Source organism: Acinonyx jubatus, chromosome E2 (genome assembly GCF_027475565.1).
Source record: "Acinonyx jubatus isolate Ajub_Pintada_27869175 chromosome E2, VMU_Ajub_asm_v1.0, whole genome shotgun sequence".
Taxonomy (NCBI): Eukaryota; Metazoa; Chordata; class Mammalia; order Carnivora; family Felidae; genus Acinonyx; species Acinonyx jubatus.
The window spans coordinates 57,788,589-57,812,900 of NC_069396.1; the positions used below are offsets into that span (position 1 = coordinate 57,788,589).

The 24,312-nt window shown below is 52.0% G+C and overlaps 2 protein-coding genes across 6 annotated transcripts; both read left to right on the top strand.

Moving 5' to 3' along the window:
• Positions 1 to 5,203: 5,203 nt before the first annotated feature.
• On the top strand, positions 5,204 to 21,357 carry ZNF580 (zinc finger protein 580). Of its 4 annotated transcripts, none has more exons than XM_027037404.2 (2): positions 5,204 to 5,332; positions 20,412 to 21,357. In XM_027037404.2, exon 2 carries the CDS (start codon positions 20,424 to 20,426, stop codon positions 20,940 to 20,942), a length of 519 nt encoding a protein of 172 aa, XP_026893205.1. In that variant the 5' UTR covers positions 5,204 to 5,332; positions 20,412 to 20,423; the 3' UTR covers positions 20,943 to 21,357. The 4 variants fall into 4 exon arrangements, with proteins under 4 accessions (XP_026893205.1, XP_026893202.1, XP_026893203.1 ...); XM_027037401.2 differs by lacking the exon at positions 5,204 to 5,332 and adding an exon at positions 19,224 to 19,395; XM_027037402.2 differs by lacking the exon at positions 5,204 to 5,332 and adding an exon at positions 19,500 to 19,625.
• ZNF581 (zinc finger protein 581) lies at positions 5,213 to 24,284 on the top strand. 2 transcript variants are annotated; one of them, XM_027037398.2, is made up of 2 exons: positions 5,213 to 5,332; positions 22,461 to 24,284. In XM_027037398.2, exon 2 carries the CDS (start codon positions 22,480 to 22,482, stop codon positions 23,074 to 23,076), a length of 597 nt encoding a protein of 198 aa, XP_026893199.1. In that variant the 5' UTR covers positions 5,213 to 5,332; positions 22,461 to 22,479; the 3' UTR covers positions 23,077 to 24,284. The 2 variants fall into 2 exon arrangements, with proteins under 2 accessions (XP_026893199.1, XP_026893198.1); XM_027037397.2 differs by lacking the exon at positions 5,213 to 5,332 and adding an exon at positions 21,468 to 21,680.
• Positions 24,285 to 24,312: the final 28 nt, after the last annotated feature.

The window sequence follows — 24,312 nt, forward strand, 5'->3', positions numbered from 1 at the left end:
TTAAGCTTATTTTTATTTATTTTGAGAGAGAGAGAGATGGAGAAAGCAGGGCAGGGACAGAGAGAGAGGGGGGCGGAGAAAGAGAACCCCACGCAGGCTCCACACTGTCAGGAAAGAGCCCAACGTAGGGCTCGAACCCACCAAACGTTAGCAGACCTGAGCATGACCTGAGCAGAAGAGCCACTTAATTGACTGAGCCACCCAGGCGCCCAGGAGATGTAGCATTTAAAATAAACGTTTTATTTTGTGAGGCCCCTGGGCCATTGCCCTTGTTGCTACAGCATAACCTAGTCTCCCTACACAGAGGGGGTCTTTTCTTTACATTTATTTTATTATAAACTATTTCTATATAAAAGGTGTTCAGAACAAGGGGTACCTGGGTGGCTCAGTCGGGTACGCGTCTGACTCTTGATTTTGGCTCAGGTCATGACATTCGTGGGATTGAGCTCCGCCCAGGCTCTGTGCTGGCAGAGCAGAGACTGCTAAGGATTCTCTCTCTCCCCCCACCGCTGTCCCTCCCCCCTGCTCCATTTCTCTGTCTCTCAAAATAAATAAACCTCAAAAAATTTTTTTAAAGTAAAAAAATAAAAATAAAAATTTTCTAATTGATTCTGTAATTTCAGTCTAACCTCTTTTTTTTTCTTCTCCCCTTTTTATATTTGTATACATTGATACATGCAGTCTAGTTATTGCTGGTATCAGTGCTGGTATGATATCCCACTGAGGACAATGTCATGTTACATTTATTCGTTCTCCTATTGGTGGACATTGGGCTGGTTCCAAATTTTTATTATTATAAACAGTACTGCCATGTGCATTCTTGCTTGCATGTCCTTGACACCCAAAAGAGAGCTTTCTCTATATTATGCAACTGGGAGTTGAATTTCTGGATCAAAAACTGTTACCACGTTCGGCCACTCTCCTCACTTTGGTTGCTATCAGTCACTTGCTTTTGTAACACCCCACCACTAACTACCTGGGAGCTCTTCAGATCATTTAACCAGTGCTTTCTCCAGTGTGGTTTCACGAACCCTGGCATTTCTGCCTCCGTGGGCCCCTTCGTTTCAAAAACTATATTTAAAATGATATTTTGTGACTGGGTTGGTGTAAAGATGAACATAAGCCAGGCTGGATTACATTTCTGATTTCAACATTAACATATTTTTCATGGGCACCCAAATTGTCATGGGCCCTAGGCACTGTGTGTACCTGCTGTGTCTAATGAGAAGGGCAGTCCATTCTGTTTTCTCGCTTGTAAAGCAAACATAACATAGTAGTACTTATTTAACAGCTAAGTGCTGGGTGCTCTGCTGATCAAATGAGTCATTATATGTAAAGTGTCTTGCAACACAAAGTAGGCACTATGTATTATCTATAATTACTACTGACTTCCACTTCCACCAGCTATGAATGGGAGCTCATGTTGCTTGAAATCTTTACTAATATTTGATAGTCAAACTTAAATTTTTGCCAATCTGATGGGTGTAACATGGTTTCTCATTGAAATTCCTTTTATTAAATGAGATAATTCATGATACAGCGTCTAACACAGAGCTCATCCCTGTTGTCCTTTCTCATGGGTGGGGTCCATTTCATCTCTGCACCCTCAGAGAGAAGACATATACGTGCCTCAGTGAATGTTTGGTGAATGAATGAACAAATGGATGAATGAATGAGTAGCTAAATTAATGGAGATAGAAGAATTTATGTATCAGAGCTTGAGAGAATTAAATGTTTGGAGAGGAGACAGTAGTTCAGTGAGATGAACATAAACTTTCAAGTTGGACAAACCTGGGTTCATATCCATGCATCCATTTGCCATGCAACTTTGGGCAAATGATGTCCCTTCTCAGGGTCCAGTTGTCATCTACAAAGTGGGCAGCATATTGCTACTTGGCAGGACTGTATTGAGAACACCATAGGTGGAGAATGCTACGGGTCTAGCGTAATTCCTGGAATGAACTGGTGCTCAGTTCACGTGGGTTCCTTGCCTTTTCCCCATGTGCCTCTGAATCCATCAGAGCCTGGAACTACGTCAACAGTCTATTGCATGGTCTGATGCTAGAAGGCTATAAAATGGAAGAAAGAGTCCTGAACTTGGAAATAGAAGATGTGGGGTCTAGCCTCGCTTCTTCCTATCCCTACTGTGAGCTCATCACTTCTCCTTGCTTCTTATTAAAAATTTAAATTTTTTTAACAATTTATTTATCTTTGAGAGAGACAGAGACAGTCTGAGATGGGGAGGGGCAGAGAGAGAGACACACACAGAATCTGAAGCAGGTTCCAGGCTCTGAGCTGTCAGCACAGAGTTCAACACGGGGCTCGAACCCATCAACTGTGAGATCATGACCCGAGCCAAAGTCAGATGCTTAACCGACTGAGCCACTCATCCCTCCCCCCACTTTTTTTTTTAAATTTTTAAAAAAATCTCCTTGCTTTTTAAGTGAAGTGGCTGTTAGGATTACCCTATGACCCAGCAATTCCACTCCTAGGGATGTACCCAAGAGAAATGAAAATATTTGTCTACATAAAAACTTGTAAGTACATGCTTTACAGAACCATTATTCATAATAGCCAAAAGTGGAAACAACTCAAATGTCTATCAATTCATGAATGGATATATATATATATATATATATATATATATATATATATCCACATATATATAACACAATAGAATATTAATTTTTATCCCATAAAAAGGAATGAAGTACTGATACATGCTACAACATTAATGAACCTTGAAAACATTATGCTCAGTGAGAGAAACCAGACACAAAACCCCGTATATTCTATTGTTCCATTCATGCAAACTATCCAGAACAGGAAAATTTACAGAGACAGAAACTAGATGTGTGGTTCCTTAGGGCCAGGGGATTGCTGGAGTAGAGTTGAGGGAATATAAGATCAATAGCTAGGGGGCACAGGGTTTATTCTGAGGTGATGAAAATGCTCTAAAATTGTGCTGATGGCTGCACTTATCTGTAAATATACCCCAAACCATCGAATCATCAATTAAATGGGTAAATTGTATGGTATGTGAGTTATGGCCCAATGGAGCTGTTAAAAAAAAGAATTAGCTGACCATGATATTTTAGGATCAAACTGTAGATGATATTTAAAACTTATAAGCCTGTATGGTAGGTATATGGATGTGCAATTCTTCCAACTTTTCTCTATGGTTGTAAATTTCCACAAGAAAATGTGTGGTTGGGGGAACCTGTAGATGATTTTTATTTATTTGTTAGTTAATTAATCGCTACATCCAATGTGGGGCTTGAACTCATGACCCCGAGATCAAAAGTTGCATGCCTGGGGCACCTGGGTGGCTCAGTCAGTTAAGCGTCTGAATTTAGCGGAGGTCATGAGGTTCACAAATTCAAGCCCCACACTGGGCTCACTGTTGTCAGCACAGAGCCCGCTTGGAATCCTCTGTTCCCCTCTCTCTCTGCTCCTCTCCCCCTTTCTTTCTCTCTCTCTCTAAAATAAGTAAACATAAAAAAAAGAAAACATAAAAAAAAAAAAGAGTTGCATGCTTTTCCCAGTGAGCCACCAATGCACCCTGTAGATGATTTGTAAACTCTGACTTTTGAAAACGTCACATCAATTCATCAGACTGTAAGCTTTCTGAAGGTACAGACCATGGCTGTATCATTTCCCACTGCATCTCCAGCACCCACACTAGTGTCTGGGATGTTACAGGTATTCAAAAAACATTTATTAATGAGTCATTACATAAGTATGTGAATGAATAAGTCGCTGGTGATTCTGGCTATCCGAAGTCTAAATCTAATTGTAATCACCCAAGAATGGATCATCCTTGCACCTTCCTATTGGGTCTCCAGATTAAAATAATAATGACAATAATAGCTAGTATTTATTGAGAGCTCACCGAGTGTGAGAGCAGGGGCAGATCCAGGTTTTGTGGGGTGTGAGACTTACAAACTGAGGATACAAAAATGTAAATATGAAATAAGGTATGCATGTGAATATTTCTTTAGCATGAGAAAATAAGTTCCAACCAATTACAAACTTAAAAGGTGACAATGACTACAGACAACCCCCCAATTTAAAAGTGGATATGGGGCGCTCGTCTCTTCTGTCTCTTCTCTCTGCCCCTCACCTGCTTGTGATCTCTCTAAATAAATAAATAAATAAACAACAACAAAAAAGGAGAGATCAGATTATCTTTCTGTTCTGTTGATAGAAAATATTACAAAACTGTTGTCATATAAAGAGCCAGTCAAAGAATATAGGGGGAAAGGATTATAGAGCTGAGTCAGACAGTAAATTCATAAAAATATTGTATCCATTTTTTAAAACGTTTATTTTTTTTGAGAGGGGGGAGAGGCAGAGAGAAAGGGAGAGAGAGAATCCCAAGCAGGCTCCGTGTTGTCAGCACAGAGCCCAAGGTGGGGCTCTATCCCACCGATCAGGAGATCATGACCTGAGCCCAAGTCAAGAGTCAGGAGCTTAACTGAGCCACCCAGGCACTCCTCTGATCTCTCCTTTGATGTGGCTGATCAAAATTTTATTATTGGTAACTTAAGAAACCTTCATTGCAGACTCATCACTATTTTAGCTGTGTTGACAAATTTGGGAAAATCATAAGCAAGTTTCTTTCAAGTCTCAGCTTCATTAGCTTTGCGGTAAATCCACTTGGCGGATTTTTACCCACTTTTAAAGGAAAGAGAAAAAGAAATCAGCTCTGCCATGTGTGAAGGAGAATCCTGGTAGATGAGGCTGGGAACCCGACAGGACCCTGACCGTGAGGGCCCTGCACTGCTCCTTTTAGGAGCCCGCCTGTCACTTTCTACCTCAGCTATTTCAAGGGAGAAAACCCACAGAGATTCCGGAAACTCAGGGGCAAGGGCTTGAGATCCACTTGAGTCCTGGCTGACCACGTCTGAGCGACTTCCTTCCCCATTCTTGGCCGCATTTTCCCTGGTCTGTGTCACGAGGTGGGCGTTTTCCCGATTTCCCTGCGTGTCTCCAGCGCCGTCAGAACAAAAATGAAACAAGAGGCGGGAAGCTCATCTGGAGACAGGGATCTTTCTTGGGATACCCAGTTCCTCAGGGCTGGGCAAGCGGAAAGCGGATCCTTCCTCTGTGCTTCGTGTTTCCAGCCGGAGCATTTTCGCAAAGGGCCTGAACGGCGCGCAGGCTTCCCAGGTTCTCTCCCTGGAAGTCACGGTCCCTCCTTCCCCGGGCCCTTCTTGCAGGCGCTCTCCCAGTGGCCGCCGCTTCCCGCCGGCCAGACCAGAGAGGCTGCCCCAGCTCGTCTTCAACGGGCGCTAGAAGCCGACGGCCAGGATTGAGTTATTTAGAGAAAGTGGGTACGGGGAGCGTTGCGGGGAGGGCGAACCACAGAGAGAGTGGCGACGGGTAGAGAGCAGCCAGGGTGGGAGGGAAACGTGTGTGCAGAAGGGCTGGAGGAACACCATAGAGAGGCGGGCGGAGGCTGGAAGGGCCACGGTGGTGGAGGGAAGGCGATCGGCCTCCGAAGGCCGGAACCAAAGCTATAACCACGGACACCCTTGGCTTAAGGGATTGGGGGGGGGGCGGCGGGAAGCGGAGGGGGGAAGGTCACTACCAGTGTGCGCTTGAGCAGTGAACTCCCTCTCTCAGCCTCAGTTTCCTGTCCTGTAAAGCGGGAATGGTAATGCGTTACCTCGCAGGGTAATCAAGTAGAACCAGGTATGAAAGCGCCAAGTAATGCCTTTGCACGGACATGGTGGGACACGCAGGGGCTAATGCTGTTATTGTTCTCGCGTGACGAGTTCCTCTCTGCAGCTCTGAAGTTCTTGAGGACATTGACATCAGCCTGGGTGGCTCAGTCCGACTCTTGGTTTTGGCTCAGGTCATGACCTCGTGGTTCATGAGATTGGCTCTGCACTGACAGCGCGGAGCCTGCCTGGGATTCATCCGTATTCTCTCTCTCTCTCAATTAATAAGTGAACTTAAGAAAAGAGTCTCTAAAATCAGCCAATGGAATCGGAAAAATGAGAATTTAGGGCTCCTCGTGTAATCGCTCTTGAAATCTCTCTATGTCTACCACCCCTTCTCTAGCTCGGACCTCATGCTTTCTCATGTTTGGATTTCAGCATCGGCCCCTCTCTGGCCTCTCAGTTTCCACTAGCCCACCAACACAGTCTGGCAGAGCTTTCTGAAACTCAGATCTGATCTCATTCAGCTCAAGCCCCTTGCATGGCTCTCTTGAGTCAAGACAAAAATCCCAGCTCCTTGGCTTGACATTTAAAGCCCTTCTATGAAGTGTAGTGCCCACCAAGCCTTCTAGCCCCACCTGTTACTACTTTGTGCCCTGGTCAAACACAGCATTTCATACCCCTCCCCCCCCCCCCCCCCCCCATTGAAATCTCACACTTTCATTCCTCAAGGTGTTAGGTCTCCATCTGTGACTGCCACTCGGGGTAACCCTTCTGGTGGAGACTGGTGGGTTTTTTTCCCTCACAACTTACTTCCTCCGGAAAGCATCCTCTGACTCCTGCCTACCTCTGGCTCCCAGGCCAGGTGATAGCACCACCTTCATCCCAGCTTCTTTCTTGCTGACCTCAGGACACTAGTTTCAGAGAAATCCTAAAGCCCTCACAATGCTAGTGCCTCGCTCAAAACCCTCCTGTGATGGTTGCAGCACATCGTCCAAGTTCCTCAAGCTAGTAACTGTTCATGTCTCCAGCCAGCATTGTACCTGGCTTACTACATTATGCTTAGTCACTCTGGAAGATGGGTAGTTCTCTAGGCTTATTCAGCCCTGGCTGAATAATAAATATCCCTCGGAAAGGATATACTTACATAGGATTGAACTACTTCTCAGATGTTGATGGACATTTGTTTATATTGCCCACATTTTGGCTATTATGAAGAATGTTGCTCTGAACATTTATGCCTAAGTTTTTGTGTGAACATGTTTTCAGGTTTTTTGTTTGTTTTTAAGGATTTTTTTATACTCTCCCTCAAAATCAATAAATATTTAAAAAAGATTTCAGGGGTGCCTGGGTGGCGCAGTCGGTTAAGCGTCCGACTTCAGCCAGGTCACGATCTCGCGGTCCGTGAGTTCGAGCCCCGCATCAGGCTCTGGGCTGATGGCTCAGAGCCTGGAGCCTGTTTCCGATTCTGTGTCTCCCTCTCTCTCTGCCCCTCCTCCGTTCATGCTCTGTCTCTCTCTGTCCCAAAAATAAATAAACGTTGAAAAAAAAATAAAAAATAAAAAAAAGATTTTGTCTTTAAGTAATCTCTCTACACTCAGAGTTGGGCTCGAACACAACAACCCTGAGATCAAGAGTTGTATGCTCTACCGACAGAGCCAGCCAGGTGCCCCCCTGTGTTTTCAGTTTTGTTGAGGATTTATCTGCAAATGGAATTGCTGGGTCATATGGTAACTTTCATCTTTAACTTTTGGAGGAAACACACCACTTCTTATTCCCATGAGCAGCATCTGAGGGTTCCAGTTTCCCTACATCCTCATCAAGCTCTAGTGTCTTTGGGTTTACCAAACACTTTTCCTTTAAGTCCTGCAGCACCTCCCACTTGGACTTGAACTACGCAAGTCCAAGTGCTCTGGAAGTACCCACTGTCATCTGTCCTGCTTCTTTTTCATTCTTGCCCTTTGGAGCACATCTGCTTCCCAGATTCTTGGTAAGTGCCTTCAGTTGGGGAACACTTAGATGGGGCAGTATCTGGCCATATTCAGAGACCATCAGAGACTCAGGACCTAGCGTGTAAGTGCCTGCTTTACTGTTTCCATAGACTGAATGTTTGTGTCTCCCTGTCCGCATTTAACATATTGCAACCTAATCCCCAATGCGATGGTGTTAGGAGAGGGGGCCTTTGGAAATTGACTGGGTCATGAGGGTGGAGGCTTCATGAATGGGTTTAGTGATCTTATAAAAGAGACTCCAGAGAGCTTCCCCACCCCTTCCATGTGTGAAGGTGCTTCTGTGAATCTGGAGGGAGCCCCTCCGCGGACACTGAATCTGCTGGCAGACCTCCAGGACTGTGAGTACATTTCTCCCACCAGGTGTCTGGTATTCTGTGATGGCAGCCTGCTGGACTAGGAATGTTGTGTCACACGAACAAATTGTTCAGCTTTTCCAGACCTTGGTTTCTTCAACCCTCTGGGCCTCCTTCCTGGCCATCGAGAGAGATCCCTCAACTTAAAATGGGCCAAATATTTCAAAAGACATTTCAGAGAAGAAGCTATGAAAGTGACCAGTAAACACAGGCAGAAGTGCTCAGCATCGTTTGGCATCAGGAAAGTATGAAATGTGACACTCTTCCCACCCCTTAGGCTGAGGTTAAAAGGACTTTCGGTATCAAGTGTTGGGGAGGGTGTGAGGCAGCTGGAACCCACGTATGCTGCTGACAGGAATGTAAGTTGCTGCAGCCACTTAGAAGACTATTAATACCTACTGATGCTAAGCGTACATTTACTCCAGGTCCCAACACTTCTGGTCCCAGATACACACCAGAAGAAACAAGTCCTTATATCCACCAAACGACACGTGCAGGAGTGGGTGTATTCTTAGGAGCTTTATACATGATAGGCCAAAACAAATGTCCATTGACAGTTAAAGAGAAAAAAGAAGAGGGGCACCTGGGTGGCTCAGTCGGTTGGGCATCCTTCCGACTTCAGCTCAGGTCATGATCTCATGGTTTGTGAGTTCGAGCCCCGCATCGGGCTCCATGCCGACAGCTCAGAGCCCGGAGCCTGCTTTGGATTCTGTGTCTCCCTGTCTCTCTGCCCCTCCCCCATTCACACTCTGTCTCCCTCTCAAAAAAAAAAATATATATATATATATATTAAAAAAGAAAAAAAAAAGGAAATTGTGGGATAGCCATATAGCAGAACTTACACAACATTGGTGGGGGGGGGGACTATTGAAAACAACAACAGTGTGGCTGAGATATTGATGAGTGAAAGAATCAGTCACAAAAAGGTACAATGCAATTATATTTACGTGAGGTTTAAATTCTAGAGAGAGTGGCACCTGGGTGGCTCATTTGGTTAAGTAGCTGACTTCAGCTCAGGTCATGATCTCGCGGTCTGTGAGTTTGAGCCCCGCGTAGGGCTCTGTGCTGACAGCCTAGGGCCTGGAGCCTGCTTTGGATTCTGTGTCTCCCTCTGTCTCTACTCCTCCCCTGCTTGTGCTCTATCTCTCTCTGTCTCTCAAAAATAAATAAGTGTTAAAAAAAATTAAGTTATAGAGAAAACATGTGCAAGCAGGGGAGAGGCAGGAGAGGGAGAGAGAATCTTAAGCAGGTCCCACGATCATTATGGAGCCTGACTCAGGGCTTGATCTCACGACCCTGGGATCATGACCTGAGCCAAAATGAAGAGTCAGATGCTCAACCGACCAAACTACCCACGTACCACTGTTTATATGAGGTTTAAAAACAGGCCAACGCAGTCTTTGGGAATTGAAATCAGAAAAAGTGGAGGCGTCTGGGTGGCTCATTTGGTTGGGTGACCAACTTTGACTCAGGTCATGATCTCATGGCTTGTGAGTTTGAGCCTTGCATTGGGCTCTGTGGGGACAGCTCAGAGACAGAGTCTGCTTTGGATTCTGTGTGTCCCTGTCTTTCTGCCCTCCCCTTCTCTCTCTCTCTCAAAAATACATATTTACAAAAGAAAAACAAAAAGTGGTTACCCTCCCTGGGGATTAATGGCTGATAGGAAGCATTTTGGGGAGCTCTCTCTGGGTTGCTGGTTATACTGCTACGAATACATGTAAAAATCCACTGATCTGTAACCTTAAGGCTTGTGTACTTTGTGTAATTTATGTCTTATATGTATTAAAACAACAACAACAAAGAATGGTGGCCTCTACATGACAAAGGGGGAAACGGAGTCACCATATGGCCAATGCTGTCACACAATGCTTCTCAGATTCACCCGGAGAGACTTGGAGTCTGATTGTTTGGAGACTCAATTGGGATCCTATCATTGCTAAACTGCTTGATTAAAATCTGAAGTTTGCCACAAAATCATGATGGAATGCTTAATCCTTCAAAACACTTAGCATTGAGTCTAGGTCCCGCCTTCTGTTTTTTCCTTGCCAACACCCACAGCTGGCATGTATTTGGCCAGGATCCACCTCTCTGCGTCACACTCAGGGAATTCTTTCCCGGAGGAAGCTCCCATTTACAATCTGAACTTTCTAGTTTCACCCCTTGTACCTCTCAGGGGCCATGAAACAATTTCCCTATAATGAACATAATGGGATGAAAAATTGTATGGACTCCCAACTTTGAGTTGCCATCCCAGCTCTGGCGTCCACTTGCTGTGTGACCAACATTTCACTTAACCTCTCCGGGCTTCAGTATTCTCTGCAAAACGGTAGGGCTGAGTTTGAGACACTAAAGGACCTTTGAAATTCCAGTCTCCCGTACATAAGATTCATTAGTGATGCTTTCAGTGTCCTGATTGTCATCCGTAACTGCTTCCGTGTGCTTACGTCGCTTGGGGGGCGGGCGGTGACAGGTTCAATGTTTTGGTCTTTGTCGCCCCCACGAGGCCCACGAGAGCGCCTTGCTGCAGCAGGTGCCCGATAAAAATAAGATTTGTCGCCTCTAAAGGGAACGAAGGCACGGGCTACTTCGATCTGGTTTGCTCACTTTTATCCCCAGAAGCTGGCATGAAAGAGACACTTGACAAGTATTTGGTGAGCGATTGATCGAACAAAAGGCGTTTGGAACCTTTCCTTGGAGGGCGTGTGTTTCCGCCCGGACGGTTTTCATGTGAACACCGCTCCCCTCCTTTCCGGTCTGAGTCGATGGCTCCTTGCTCCTAAAAGACTCAGTTGGGCCGCCTCCCGAGAACCTGGGAGCACCCCTCTCCCTTCCCCGGAGCAGGGGCCCCGAAGCATAAGGACACCGGTAGGAATCGGTTGATAGATGCAGGAGGCCCGTGTGAGTCCTGGCAGCGCGGAGAAGTGGTACAGTTAGCCTAGCGTTTGGCGCACATAGGGCCACGGAAAACCCCCCAGCCCCTTGTCAAGATGGGGGGTTTAAGGACTAGAGGATGGAGGATGACATGGGTAAGCCAAGATTGGGGGGATGCAGAGAAGGTCTTTGGTCACCACAACCCTTAGCTTAATTCTCCGTGCCTTCACTTAATGCAGTTTTTCCTCCTTTAGCTTCTCCCCTGGATTCAGTGATGCCCATGGCTTTGTTTTCATCGCGGAGGCTTATGTCCTCAACCAGTACCCGTCCCCTGAGTTTGCCCCTCCTCCCCCCCCTCCCCTCCTCCCCCTCCCCCTCCCCCCCTCCTCCTCCTCCACACCCTTCTCCCCTCTCTCTAGGCTTTCAGGCTCGTTCCCTGCTCTGAGTCAAGGCCAGTACCTGTTCAGTGACCAGAAGGGCATACCATACACCTACATATACACAGTGGGAGTGGAGAAGCCTGATGACAGCCTGGAAGTAAGGGAGCTGACTCCCACCTGGTTTTCAGCTATCCTAAGTGCCTGCAGGTTTTCAAGAATGCTCTCTGTCTCCAGGCTCATGGCCTCTCCCTCTTGGGTGTCTGGAACTTCATCTGTGAGGCTCGTGGCAAGGCCTTCAAGTAATCAGGCTTCCTATAAGTGTTCCTTCTGCCGCTGGTGGTTCAGGATTACTAGGGAGCAGGCTCAGCACATTCTGGTGCATTAGGGGAAGCTGAGTCTCTATTATCGACAGGGACAGAAAACTGATGCCTTTATCTTCAAATTTTTAATTAAATCCTAGTCAGTGAACATACAATGCAATCTTGGTTTCAGGAGTAGAATTTAGTGATTCATCACTTACATACAACACCCAGTGCTCATCCCAACAAGTTCCCTCCTTAAATCCCATCACCCGTCTAACCCATTCCCCCCCCCCCCCCATCAACCCTCAGTTTGTTCCCTATTGTTAAGAGTCTCTTGTGGTTTGTTTCCCTTTCTCTTCTCCCCACCCCTCTCATATGCTCATCTGTATTGTTTCTTAAATTCCACATATGAGTGAAGTCATATGGTATTTGTCTTTTTCTGAGTTATTTCACTTGGCATAATACACTCTAGCTCCAGTCATGTCATTGCAAATGGCAAGATTTCAATGTTTTTTTTTTTTTTATGTTTATTTATTTTGAGAGAAAGAGCACGAGCCAGAGAGGGACAGAGAGAGGGAGAGAGAATCCCAAGCGAGCTCTGGGCTGATAGTACAGAGCCCAAGTGGGGCTTGATCTCATGAACCATGAGATCATGACTTGAGCTGAAATCAAGAGCCGGATGCTTAGCCAGTTGAGCCATCAAGGTGCCCCTCACTTTTTTTTTTTTTGATGGCTGAGTAATATTCTGTTGTGTGTATATATGTATGTATGTATATATATATACATACATATATACACATACATATATACACACCAAATCTTTTCTCGTCCTCCATCAGTGGGTATACGGACTCTCCCCATAGCTTGGGTATTGTTGATAATGCTGCTATAAATATTGGGGTGCATGTGCCCCTTCACATCTGTATTTTTGTGTTCTTTGGGTAATTACCTAGTAGTGCAGTTGCCAGGTCATAGGGTAGCTCTATTTTTAATTTTTTGAGGGACATCCATACTGTTTTCCAGAGTAGCTGCACCAATTTGCATTCCCACCAATAGTGTTAGAGGGTTCCCTCTCTCTGCATCCTTGCCAACACCTGTTGTTTCTTGAGTTGTTAATTTTAGTCATTCTGACAGGTGTGAGGTGGAATCTCAGTGTGGTTTTGATTTGTATTTCCTTGATGATGCGTGATGTTGAGCATCTTTCATGTGTCTGTTAGCCAGCTGGATGTCTTCTTTGGAAAAGTGCCTATTCATGTCTTCTGCCCATTTCTTCACTGGATTATCTGTTTTTTGGGTGTTGAGTTTGATACATTCTTTATAGATTTTGGATACTAACCTTTTACCAAATATGTCATTTGCAAATATCTTTCTCCCATTCCATAGGCTGCCTTTTAGTTTGGATGATTGTTTCTTAAAACTGATGTCTTCAGTGAGCAGTGTGCCGGGAATCTTTCCCCAGCTCTTCCACATCCAGCTTGAGAGATGTCAGTTGCAGAGCTTGGCTCTGGCATCTCTAATAGAAAAGGCAGCATCCTTTTCTGAGTTGTTCTATCCCAAACTGAATGATCTCCAACCTTGAGGTGTGCTGGCCGTCTATAGGTAGTGAAAGCAGGAGAAATAATGAAAAAGATGCTTTCACCTCGTAAGGTGATGAATGATCTTCTTTTTCCCATAGGCCTCACCCAAGAGGGAGGGACCCTGGGTTTTCACTCTGTATCGGGTGCAATTTATGACAGGGGAGTTCACTCTCTGGCTTCAATAATCCCTCTGTAAGTCACCAATGAATTCTCTACTCCCTGTCCTCAACCAGATGGTAATGTTTTGCCAAGTCTGTTAGGACATGTATTTTATTGTCTTGGTCTTTGTTTCTTCCTCTCAGTTTTGAAACTGGGAAAGTCCTGGGACCCATCCCAAACCAGAGCAAGTGGGTCACCTATTCTGTCCTCACTTGTGCCCCCACACCCAAGGAGTCCTTTACTTATTGACTTCCATGAGGTACTCCCCATGTCTTGTGGCTGTAGGAAGCAGCTCAGGATGCAAAGGGAGATGGGCCAAGTTCCCCCAGGGTTCTGGTGTGCTTGCAAACCTGTAAGAACGCATTCCATGCCACCAGCACATGTCTCACACTCGGAATTCTGGCCCTAAGTGTGTGGCCCCTGTGTAAAGACCTTCAAGCGCTCCAGCAACCTCTGCCAGCACTGACTCACCCAGCTGGGGTGGGACTACAGGCCCCCTCTGCCCACCCCTGACCTTCCCAGGAAGTGGCCCAGCAGATCCGGGAGTATTCCTCAGGGAAGGGCTTCCCTGCTGGTTGTGCGGGTGGAGGCCCAGAGTTCAGGTGTGCTCTAGATCTGGGGGTCGTTTGCCTCCAGCGCTCCAGACCTATGGAGGAGCTGGCATTACCCTAACTGGCCCTGAGTAGCGTGTGACCCAGGGCCAGTGACGACCTCTCTCCGGCCTTGGTTTTACCAGCTGCACAGGGGGAATACTATTTTCTTGCCGTGTGAGGTGTTAAGTGTCAAGGCCTGGGTTTCCTCAGCCGCCGCGGGGCATGAATAATTCCGGCCCTCGGTCTTCGCTGTGCGGCAACAGAGACACTAACACCCCTTTTCTCAGGCCGTTTCCCACTGCGCCGCCGGAACCGTTGTTTGGCGAGATCATTTCCGGTCGGGGCGGATTTCCGGGGCGCCATCCGGCCACATGGCGGCGGGAGCGGGCCCGGCGCTGCCGGCGCGTCCCCCCCCCCCCCCCCCCCGCGCGGCGGGCAGTTTTGGGCGGCCCCCGCAGCTCGTCCCGCCGTCCGGGGCGCCGGGCGGTGCAGAGGAACCTGTGTGGCACCGGGTGGCGCGCGGCCGGGCTCGGGGCGCCGAGCCCGGGGCCGCGGGCCGCACAGGCTCAGAGGCGGTGAGTTGCGAAGGGAGAACTCTCCGAACTCCGTCCGTCCTGCCCCGGGTTCGGCGCCCGGAGGTCGGCCTGCCCCGGCTCTCCTCGGGGTGGTCCCCGCCGCTCAGCGGGTTCTCTCCTCCTCCTGCCCCCCCCGGCGGCCTCGGACCCTCTCGGACCGCCGGGGTGCGCCCTACGCGAACGCAGGGAGGAGCCCCCCAAGCCACAGCCCAGGCCCCGCCAGCGTGATCCGGCTCTTCCAGAGCTGCGCGCACCCGAGGAGCCACGGCGCGTCAAAGCCTTCGTCGCGCATCCACTCGGGCGGCGTCGCGCTCGCTCGCCCGGCTCTGCCGGCTCTGTCCGCGAGTGTGAAGGATGCCCGGCAGCCGGCCCCGTACGTCCGGGACGACTAGGCCGAAAGGAACTTCCGGGACGGTGGAGAGGCCACGGAGGCTCCATAGCACCTCTTGTTTTTGGTACATATGGTAGAGGCTTGCTGTGTGACCTGAGCCTCAGTTTCCAAATTCCTGAAATACGGAATGGCTTGTGGCCCCCAGCCAGCTCTGGTCAGGGGTGACAGGCGGGAGCCTCTTGTTGGATCCCGGACTCCGCCACAACCCCCCTTTGTCGCCTGGGATCGATCACTGTCCCGCTCAGGAACTCAGTTTCCCAATCTGTAAATGGGATGGAAGTCTCATAGGCGAGCTACAAGTGTGAGGTACCGTTCAAAGGCAGCAAGTACTGCTCCATTACTTATTTGTGGCAACTCATGGGGCCTGCCGAGACAGACTCAAATCAGTGTGAATTTTGAGTCTTCTTAAGTTGCTGGGGTCGGGCTGGAACCCAAATGGTGTAGGAACATTTCCTTTGTGGGTGTGAGTTCTTGGCCAGAGAGCTTTCTTACGCACACCTCCTTCTGCTTGGGAGGTTGGAAGCATCCTGGAACTCATCGTTGCAGCCCACACTGTTGACTACACCAGGGTAGGATGGCTGGGCCAAGGCTCGGAGCAGTGGGTCGGGGCAGGAGATGTGGCATTGTTAGGATCCTGCCCAATGGAGCGGGCGACATAATGGTCTTGGGGCGTGGGACAGAGTTGCCCCAAGGGCAGTGGGCCTTGGAAATTGAGAAGCCTTGTGAGGGAGGGTGTGGGGACCTGGGATGGGGTGCAGAGAGGAGGGCAGGAAGCCTGGTGAGTGAATTGCTAAGACCCAAATTGGCCCAGAGGCACAGGCTCGGCAGTCACTTTATTCCTAAAGGGGAGAAGGGCTTGTCGCGAGGGAATGCAAGATAATGTGGAATGGATGGTAGACGTTGAGAAGAGATTGGTCCAGGAACAGTTCCTGCAGGAGGCAGGGCTCAGACTGCAGGCTGGGGAGGGAAGTGGGGATACTGGACACCGGGTGTGAGTGCCGGCTCTGTCACTTGGGCTGGAGACGTGATGCAAGCCTCTTGCCCTTCCTGAGGCTCAGTGGAGGGCCTGCCTGACCAGATTACTAAGAGGATTTAGCAAGGCCCCATATGTGCTGTGTGAATGGAAGTTTGGGGACGCGAGGAATCGGTTGCAGATGAAATGGGAGAGATTGCTGAGCGCCAGGGATTTACTTGCTAACAGAAGGGGGGTGAAAATGCCAGACAGTCAGCACGAGCAGAGACACAACGTTCCAAAATGTGAAGCGTGGACCAAGAATGGTTCGGTGCAGCCGACTGGTCAGGGTGGCTGGGGCACATGGGGAGAGGCCTGGAACGCCGGGTGGAACCAGGGAAGGTCCTGAGCAGACGAGGTATAAGAAGTCTCCTGGAGCTGACAAGCAGGGCGTATAGGAGGTCAGGACACACAGGATTCTGGAAGACCGAGGAGGAGGCTGCCAGCAGAGGGAAGGGGAAGAGTTCTAGGTCAAGAAAACACATGAGCCTTTGCACCTGGAGCCACAAAAGCTCGGGGTCTGGTCGGAGGGCTGCGAGGTGCTGTGTGCAGTTGGAGCTCTGGAGGGTGAGGTGAGGTGGCTGGGCCACTTCATGAAGGGCCTCAAATGCCAGCGTGAGGGATGTGGTCATCAAGTTTGACCTCAAACACAGCAAAGCTTCCATGAAGAAATATCTGAGCAGAGACCAGAAAGGGTCCATCCTCGTCAGGGGCTAAAAATAACACTCCAGAGAGAAAGAACAGCAAACAAAGGTCCTGGACATGGGAGAGGCTGGGGGCTGCACTGTGCTTAATGGGTTTCTGGGTTTTCTGAGTGCAGTGAGGGGGGCCTTAAGTCAGGGAATGACATGATTCTGTAGGTTTAAAGAATATATATTGTTGCACTATTGCCATAAAAAGAGGGTGCTGGAGGAGGCAGAGGGTGGGTGGGGGGCTTTCACTGTAAGCAGGGGGCAAACTGGTTTGCAGTGCTGTAGTGGTGGTGGTGGTGGGGAGGTGTGAACTCCTTGCAGACAATGGTCATGAGCTCTGACTGGTGGAGTCAGGCAGAAGCAGGAACTGTCCTGAGGACAGTATGAACCCAGGCCAATCACATGATCTTGCCCAGCTTCAGTTACCCCATCTATGAAAGGCATCTTCACAACCCCTACCTCGTAGGTCTGCTCCGAGGATGCAGTACACTTAGCAAAGGCCAGCGCCGCAGTCCTGGCTCAGTAAATGTTGGTCATTGTCATTTCCAGGGATGGGCGTGGGGTGGGGTGGTGCGGTTCTCATGGACGCAGGTACTATATAGGTCTAAAACTCAGAAAGGTGATCTGGGCAGGAGACTCACTGGGTGGTTGTCTGTGTAGACCAGAATCAGTGTTGCCCTGGGGGACATGTGGCATGTCTGCCCTCACAAGAGGGGGGTGGGAATGAGGGAGGGGGCCACCGGCTTCTGGAGGGCAGAGGCCAGGCATGTTGGCCTGCAATGCAGAAGACAGCCCCTGACACTAAAGGATGATCCAGCCCCCAAATATCAGTAGTGTTGAGAAACCCTGGTGTAGATAGACAGTGTCGTTGCCCTTTGAACCAGACATGCCCTCAGTTCAGGGTCTCCACTGTCCCTACCACCTGGCTCCTTGTGAAATCACAAGGGGAAGAATCTCCAGGACAGCGCTGTCCCGTAGAAACAGAATGTGAGCCACGTTAAAAATCATGAAACCGGTGAGATCAATTTTAATAACATACCTTACTTAAACCAGTATGTCCAAAGTATTCTCATGTCCAAATGCAATCAATATAAAAGTCATTTGTGCAAGAGTTGATAATCTTTTCTTTTGGAATTAGGTCTTAAGAATTTGTTGGATGCCTTGCATTTATTTACAGCACACCTCAATTCAGCCCGGACACTTGTCAAGCCTCCAAAAGCTATGTGTCGCAGGTGGCTGCTGTTTTGGACAGCACAGTTCTAGAGGGTCTTTAATTTTAACCTAATATCACAAATGTTGGGGCATTTGGGGGTTTCTGGAAGGTTTTCTGAAGAATACTTTCTCAGTTCCAGCTTGTTGCCACACCTAGATATTTTTTTTTTTTCCAAGTGTGCCTGGAATTATGAATTTGTGTGTACGTTTTCTGGCTTCTTAAATGTTGCCCCCAGTAAAACACTGAAAAATAGCATGTGGTCCAAACCGAATACTACTGTGAGTCCTTTCTGGCCCTCTGGTCTCCAGTTTCCAACTGGTTGAGGGTGGCTCAGGGGCTGTCTCATACTAGGCAGCCACTAGCCACGTGTGGTTATTTAGATTCAAATTGAGAGAAATACCATTTAAAATTCAGGTCTTCAGCCACAATGGCCACACCAAGGGCACACTAGCTCCACTCGGCTAGTGTCTGTCCCATTGGGCAGCGCGAAGGTCAGGAATTTCTTTTTTGATAGCTCTGCCTGCTTTCCACCTCCTTCAGGTCCTGGGGCTGGGCCCAGCAATAACACCCCTTTCTCCACTGTGCCCTACCCCGCCCTGCTGCTGCTGTCTCCTGTCTCCCGCACCGCTTCCCTGCTCTTTGACAATTCCCTGCATAACTGTAGGACGAGCTGTGGGTGCCCCACATGCGGCTATCGTGCCACCGCATGAAGCTCCAGATGCGGCCTGTGCTGCCCGGCCCCTCTCCGTGGCGAAGCGCACATGCACCGGGGCCCTGCCGCCTGGCCTCGGTTTCCCCCTTGGCACCACGCTTTGTTCAGGCGCCATCAATCCTCAACTTCCCTTCAACTTGACGCGAAGAGCCACCTTTCTCCAACTCCACATTCAGCAACTTCTGGCCTTCTGGCTCTCGGTTTCCCCATCTGCCCAGTGGGGAATGCCCCAGCTCCTCATCTCTGTCACTAGTGACATCTGGTCTTCTGTGGGCCTCGGTTTCCCCCATTTGCTGGGTGGGAGAGTAGTGGCTTGTGGCACATTCTGATGGCTGGCCTCTGGACCTCGGTCTCCCCGTTTACCCGATGGACAGAAACCCCCTCCTTCCACTTCCTGCATCACCGGGCCGGGGGCGCAGGCGGGACGGCCCAGTGGCAACAGGACAGACCTGGGCGCGCCCCTTCCTTCAGGGACATCGGGCAAAGACAGACCGCCTAGACGGTTTATGAGTTGATCTCTGTCGCAGCAGCCGGACAGTTCCTGTCGGGTGCGGAGGGGAGCCGGGGCAGGGGCGGGGCTGTCTCCGTGGAGCCCGCGCCCTCCGCCCGCAGCCGCGGGGCTCACGGCAAGCGGGCCGTGGGAGCCGCCGGCTCACGGCCAGCGGAACCTTCGTTGCGGTGTGCGCGTTTCCGGAGGGTGCCCTTTTCCAGCGACGCCGCCGCCCCTCGCGCCCCCGCGCCCGCGCCCCCCGCGCCCGCGTCCCCGGCGCCGCCGGCCCGGAGCTCCCGGAAGTCTCGGTCCCGCCGCCGCCGGCACTCGCGAGGGGAAGCCCGGGCCGCCCGGGACCTCGGCCCGCTCCTCCGGTCCCGAGAGGCCGCCGCATCGGGTACGGGGGCCGGGACGGAGGGAGGAGCCTGGCTCCGGGACGGCGCGAGGCTGGGGGAGGGGCAGGCGCGCCGGGGGTGGGGTGGAGTGGGGGTGGGGCGCGGCCGGGAAGGAGCCCGGGGCGGGAGGACCGGAGGGAGAGAGGGGCCCCGAGGGTGCGGCGACGAGGGGGACGGAGGGCCTGGGCGCTGGGGCTGCAGAGGAGCGGGCTGCAGGGATGTAGTAACAGAGGTGCCAGATGCTCACGGAGAGGAGGGGGAAGGGGGCTCGGGGGCCCAGGTCAGAGCAGCGGGGAGTAGGAGGAGGCCCTGAAGGGTAAAGACAGAACAAACAAGGATGGGGCGTGGGGGTGGGGGGTTAGATGGTAGGAGGGCTCAGGGTGTGGGGCGCACAGGAGGCAGGCGGTCGAGGCGTCCTAGGGATGTGTACACGAGCTGCAGACAATGGGTTAGGCAGGGGTGAGGGCGTTGAGACTTGGGGGTGGGGGGGATTATGTGCAGGGTTAAGTGCAGGACCGTAGAGAAGCCCAGAGTGGAAAGCGGGAACTGTGTTAGTGGCGTTCTGGACCCGCACCAAGAAAGGGAGCGAAGCGAGGCCACGGGCGTGTCCAGAGGTGGGCAGGCCTTCCAGGGACCCTGGTGCCCCCACCTGGGCCTGGGAAGAGGAGGGAGGACCCGTTAGAAATAAAAGAGGCCACGGAGGTGTGAAGACAGGAGGCCGACTTGGAGACCGGCAGGCTGTGGGGGAGTTGGGGGGAAGGCAAGGGGCGGGATGGAGGCCTCTGGTGCGGCTCGGGGGCTGAGAGGAAGCAGCAGGAGGAGAGAGGCAGGGATGTGCCCGGCCCAGTTGGAGGTGTCCTGGAAGCGGCTTGATGGAACACGCGGTCTGGCCTAGAGTCGGTTTCTGTTTTGCAGGAGAGGTAGGTCAGTGGTGCAGAGGGCATGACAAGCAGTAATAATGGGGACACTTCCTCCAGGAAGCGGCGATTTTAATTTCTCTCCCCTCCACTGCTCCCAGCTGACACCCCAGATGCTGCTGCTGCCGCCTCGGCCGCCCCACCCTCGGTCCTCCTCCCCAGAGGCCATGGACCCACCGCCCCCCAAGGCTCCCCCTTTCCCCAAGACGGAAGGCCCTTCCTCCACTCCATCCTCGGCGGCAGGGCCCCGACCCCCGCGGCTCGGCCGCCACCTGCTCATCGACGCCAACGGGGTCCCCTACACTTACACGGTGCAGCTGGAGGAGGAGCCCCGGGGCCCGCCCCAGCGCGAGGCGGCGCCGGGAGAACCCGGCCCGCGCAAGGGCTACAGCTGCCCGGAGTGCGCTCGTGTCTTTGCCAGCCCTCTGCGGCTGCAGAGCCACCGCGTGTCGCACTCGGACCTCAAGCCCTTCACGTGTGGCGCCTGCGGCAAGGCCTTCAAGCGCTCCAGCCACCTGTCGCGGCACCGCGCCACGCACCGCGCGCGCGCAGGCCCGCCGCACACCTGCCCGCTGTGCCCGCGCCGCTTCCAGGACGCCGCGGAGCTGGCGCAGCACGTGCGCCTGCACTGAGGCCCCGACCCGGGCCCCTGGGCCTCGCGAGCCACACAGCGTCGCTCCCACACACGCTCCCTGCCTCTCTGAGGTTACTGCCTTACCCTGGGCCTCAGTTTCTCCATCTGTCCAAGGGGAGAAACACCGTTCCTTCCTTACCTTCCTGTCTAGCTGTGTGATGTAGACCAAGTCGTTGCCCCTCCCTGGGCCTGGGAACCAGCCTCTGAGCTGGGTTCCGGCCCAGCTGTGCTGTGTGAGCCTCTGCAAGTGACGCGACCTCCCTGAGGCTTGGGCTTCCGCTCCTCCGAGGCGGTGAACGGTTGTCTGCGCGGAAGATTTGACAAAAGAGCACGGCGCGGTCTGGCTCATTTCTGTATATCCTCCTTCCCACCCACAACCCTCACCCCTTACTCAATAAACATTCCACACTCCACTTTAGGGCTTTTATTTGCGTGTGTGTGTGGAGGGGCGGCGGGTGGGCGGCAGGGTGGGAGGGGGCGGCCCGGACCGTTAGCACCCGGGAACCTTCCTCTCGGCGTGTGTTTCTGGCCGGATCCGTTTCCCGAAGGCCCAGGCGCCCCGCCCCCACCTTCCTCCCCTGGACCCTCTTCTCTGGGCCCCGGTCCTCTCTCTTGTTACCGGTGCTACCAGCTCCCGGGGGACACCCAGAGGCGCCCGCCCCGCCATCACTTGCGACCACGGGGGTAGCCCGGGGCCGTTCCGGAGTCGCCCGGACCCGAGAGGCTGCTGCACCGGGTACGGGGGCCGGGAGGCGGGAGGGAGCGGGCCGCGGAGAGGGGCGGGGCCAGGAGCGGGGACCTGTGCGCCGAACGGGGCGGGGCCGCCGCGGGGGCTCGGGAGGGCATGGCCGCGAGCTCGCCGAGAAAGGCTCGGAGGCCGGGCCGCGGGTCGGGGGTGGAGCCCTAGAGAGCGCTGGGATCTAGAGAGAACCTGGTGGGGGGGGGGGGGGGGAGGCAGTGGATGGGCGTGGACTGGAGAGAATCTGCCGGTAGCCGAGCTAGGAAGGGGGGCTCAGGGGTGTCCAGGGAGGTTGTTGGACGGTGAGTCAGGACCAGGGGGCCTCCGAGCTTAGGCGAATACAGAATGGGTAGAAAACACTCCTGGGCGGAGTGATAGGATGGGCTAACACCCAGACCTGGGTCAGGAGCGTAGAGAAGGAGAGACCTGCAGGTCTACGGGGTGGGGGGTGGGGGGTAGTAGAGAAGCCCTGCTGGTGGCCAGAGTAGAGGGGCACCTAGTGACCGGAGGAGGGTACGACTAGGGAAGTTAGAGCGAGGACCTGCTTGTGCCTGTGTTTACAGTGGGTGATGGAACAGGACAGAAGAGGCTTTCCTACGACGGAGACGGTAGAAGGTTCACAGAAGGTCGTAGAGTCCAGGGCAGAAGGACTGGAGAAGTGACGGAGGTCGGGGGGTGCAGAAGTTCTGGGCCGGGCACACAGAAGGTGAAGGAACGGAGCTGGTGCCCTTGAGCTTCCCTCGTCTGTGTTATCTCATCCTGTCTCCCGTCCCCCAGGCCTCAGCCACCCCTCCGGATGCTGGTGTTGCCGTCGCCCCCCTGCCCGCAGCCCCTGGCGCTTCCCTCCGCAGAGGCCATGGAGGCCCCTCCTTCTCGGACAGGCAGGTCCCCAGAGCCCGGACCTTCCTCCTCCACAGGACCTCCCCAGCCTTCCTCCCCTCCGAGGCCCAACCACTACCTGCTTATTGACACCCAGGGCATCCCGTACACCGTGCTGGTGGACCAGGAGTCTGAGAGAGAGCCCGGGGCAGATGGGGCTTCAGCTCAGAAAAAGTGCTACAGCTGCCCCGTGTGCTCCCGGGTCTTCGAGTACATGTCATACCTGCAGCGACACAGCATCACCCACTCGGAGGTGAAGCCCTTCGAGTGTGACACCTGTGGGAAGGCATTCAAGCGGGCCAGCCACCTGGCTCGGCACCACTCCATTCACCGGGCTGGTGGCGGGCGACCCCATGGCTGCCCGCTCTGCCCTCGACGCTTCCGTGAGGCCGGTGAGCTGGCCCAGCACAGCCGGGTCCACTCGGGGGAGCGCCCGTTTCAGTGCCCACACTGCCCGCGCCGATTTATGGAGCAGAACACCCTGCAGAAGCACACTCGGTGGAAGCACCCATGAGCCGGGCTGCCGGGTACCCCAGGTGCCATGGGGTTCTGGGGGGAGCCCGGACTCTTGTGGCCCTCAGACACGTGGCCAGTGCGGAAGGCTGGGTTGCAGCCCTGGACACAGACACAGACACACTTCCTGCAAAGGCCAAGCCCTGCCTGAAGGAGGAGCCCCTGAGTAGCCTTTGGATACTTTGGAGATAAAGGTGGAAAGGAGACCTTACCTTCCTAGGGTGGAGCCTCAGGCTGAGCCTGACCAGGTGCCCAGGAGACAGTGCTATGTGTGAAAATCCTCCAGCCTGAAAATCGTGGTTGGGAGCCATCAAGCATCTGCACCACCTTCCTGACGCCCCCTTGTTGATGCTGGGGGAAGGGGCCCCAGACCTGCCTTGCACCCCCCAGCCAGGACTTGAGACTGGACACCCAATAAACACCTTTCCCATTTTGAGCACTTGAGATTTGTTTTTGGGCACAGCGGTTTGGCCTGCCTGCTGCCCAGCAGGGAGACTCAGCAAGTGCCTGGCCCACCTCTTCTTGGGCAGAAGAACAAATCGGCCATGTCTACTCTCCGGAGAGGGAAAGAGCTTCCCACTGCCTGACCTCAAATAACACTAACAGCGCCCTGGATCTTGAGCGCCGCCTGTGGCCAGGTGCTGGGCTGAGCATTTCACCTGGGTCATCCCAAGTGCATCCGCACAGTGCTTGGCTTGGCTGGCTGGGGATGGGAAGGTTGGCCTTCTGCACTGGGATCAGTCCTAGCTTGACCCCTCACAAAGGGTGTCATCTAGGTAGAGTGTTGTTAAACCTTTTTTTCCTTAAAGCTAGGATCTCCTGTAAGAAACACATTTTATATGGCAACCCAGTAAACATACACAAAATATATGTGCAACAAAAGTTCAGCAGTACTTAAATCTCTGCCACATGCAATTAACTTTTTTCCTTTTTGCTAATTCCATTCTACTATATTGAATTCCCTGCCCATGAACCTGTAGTTTGCAAAATACCTATCTAGGGCAGGTAACTCCCCCTGGACGTTTTGACCCAGGCTACAGTTTATCTATGATGTGAAGCAGGTAGGAGAGGAGTGTGGCCACAGCTTTCTAAATGGTGCAGACCTTTAAATTCTCCTTCTGCAAGGTTACAGCCCTGCTCTCATAGAGCTGGCCAAAATTCCAGTAGCAAAAAAAAAAAAAAAAAAAAAAAAAAGAAAAGAAAGAAAAAGGAAATGAAAAGTCCAGTAGCAACTGGT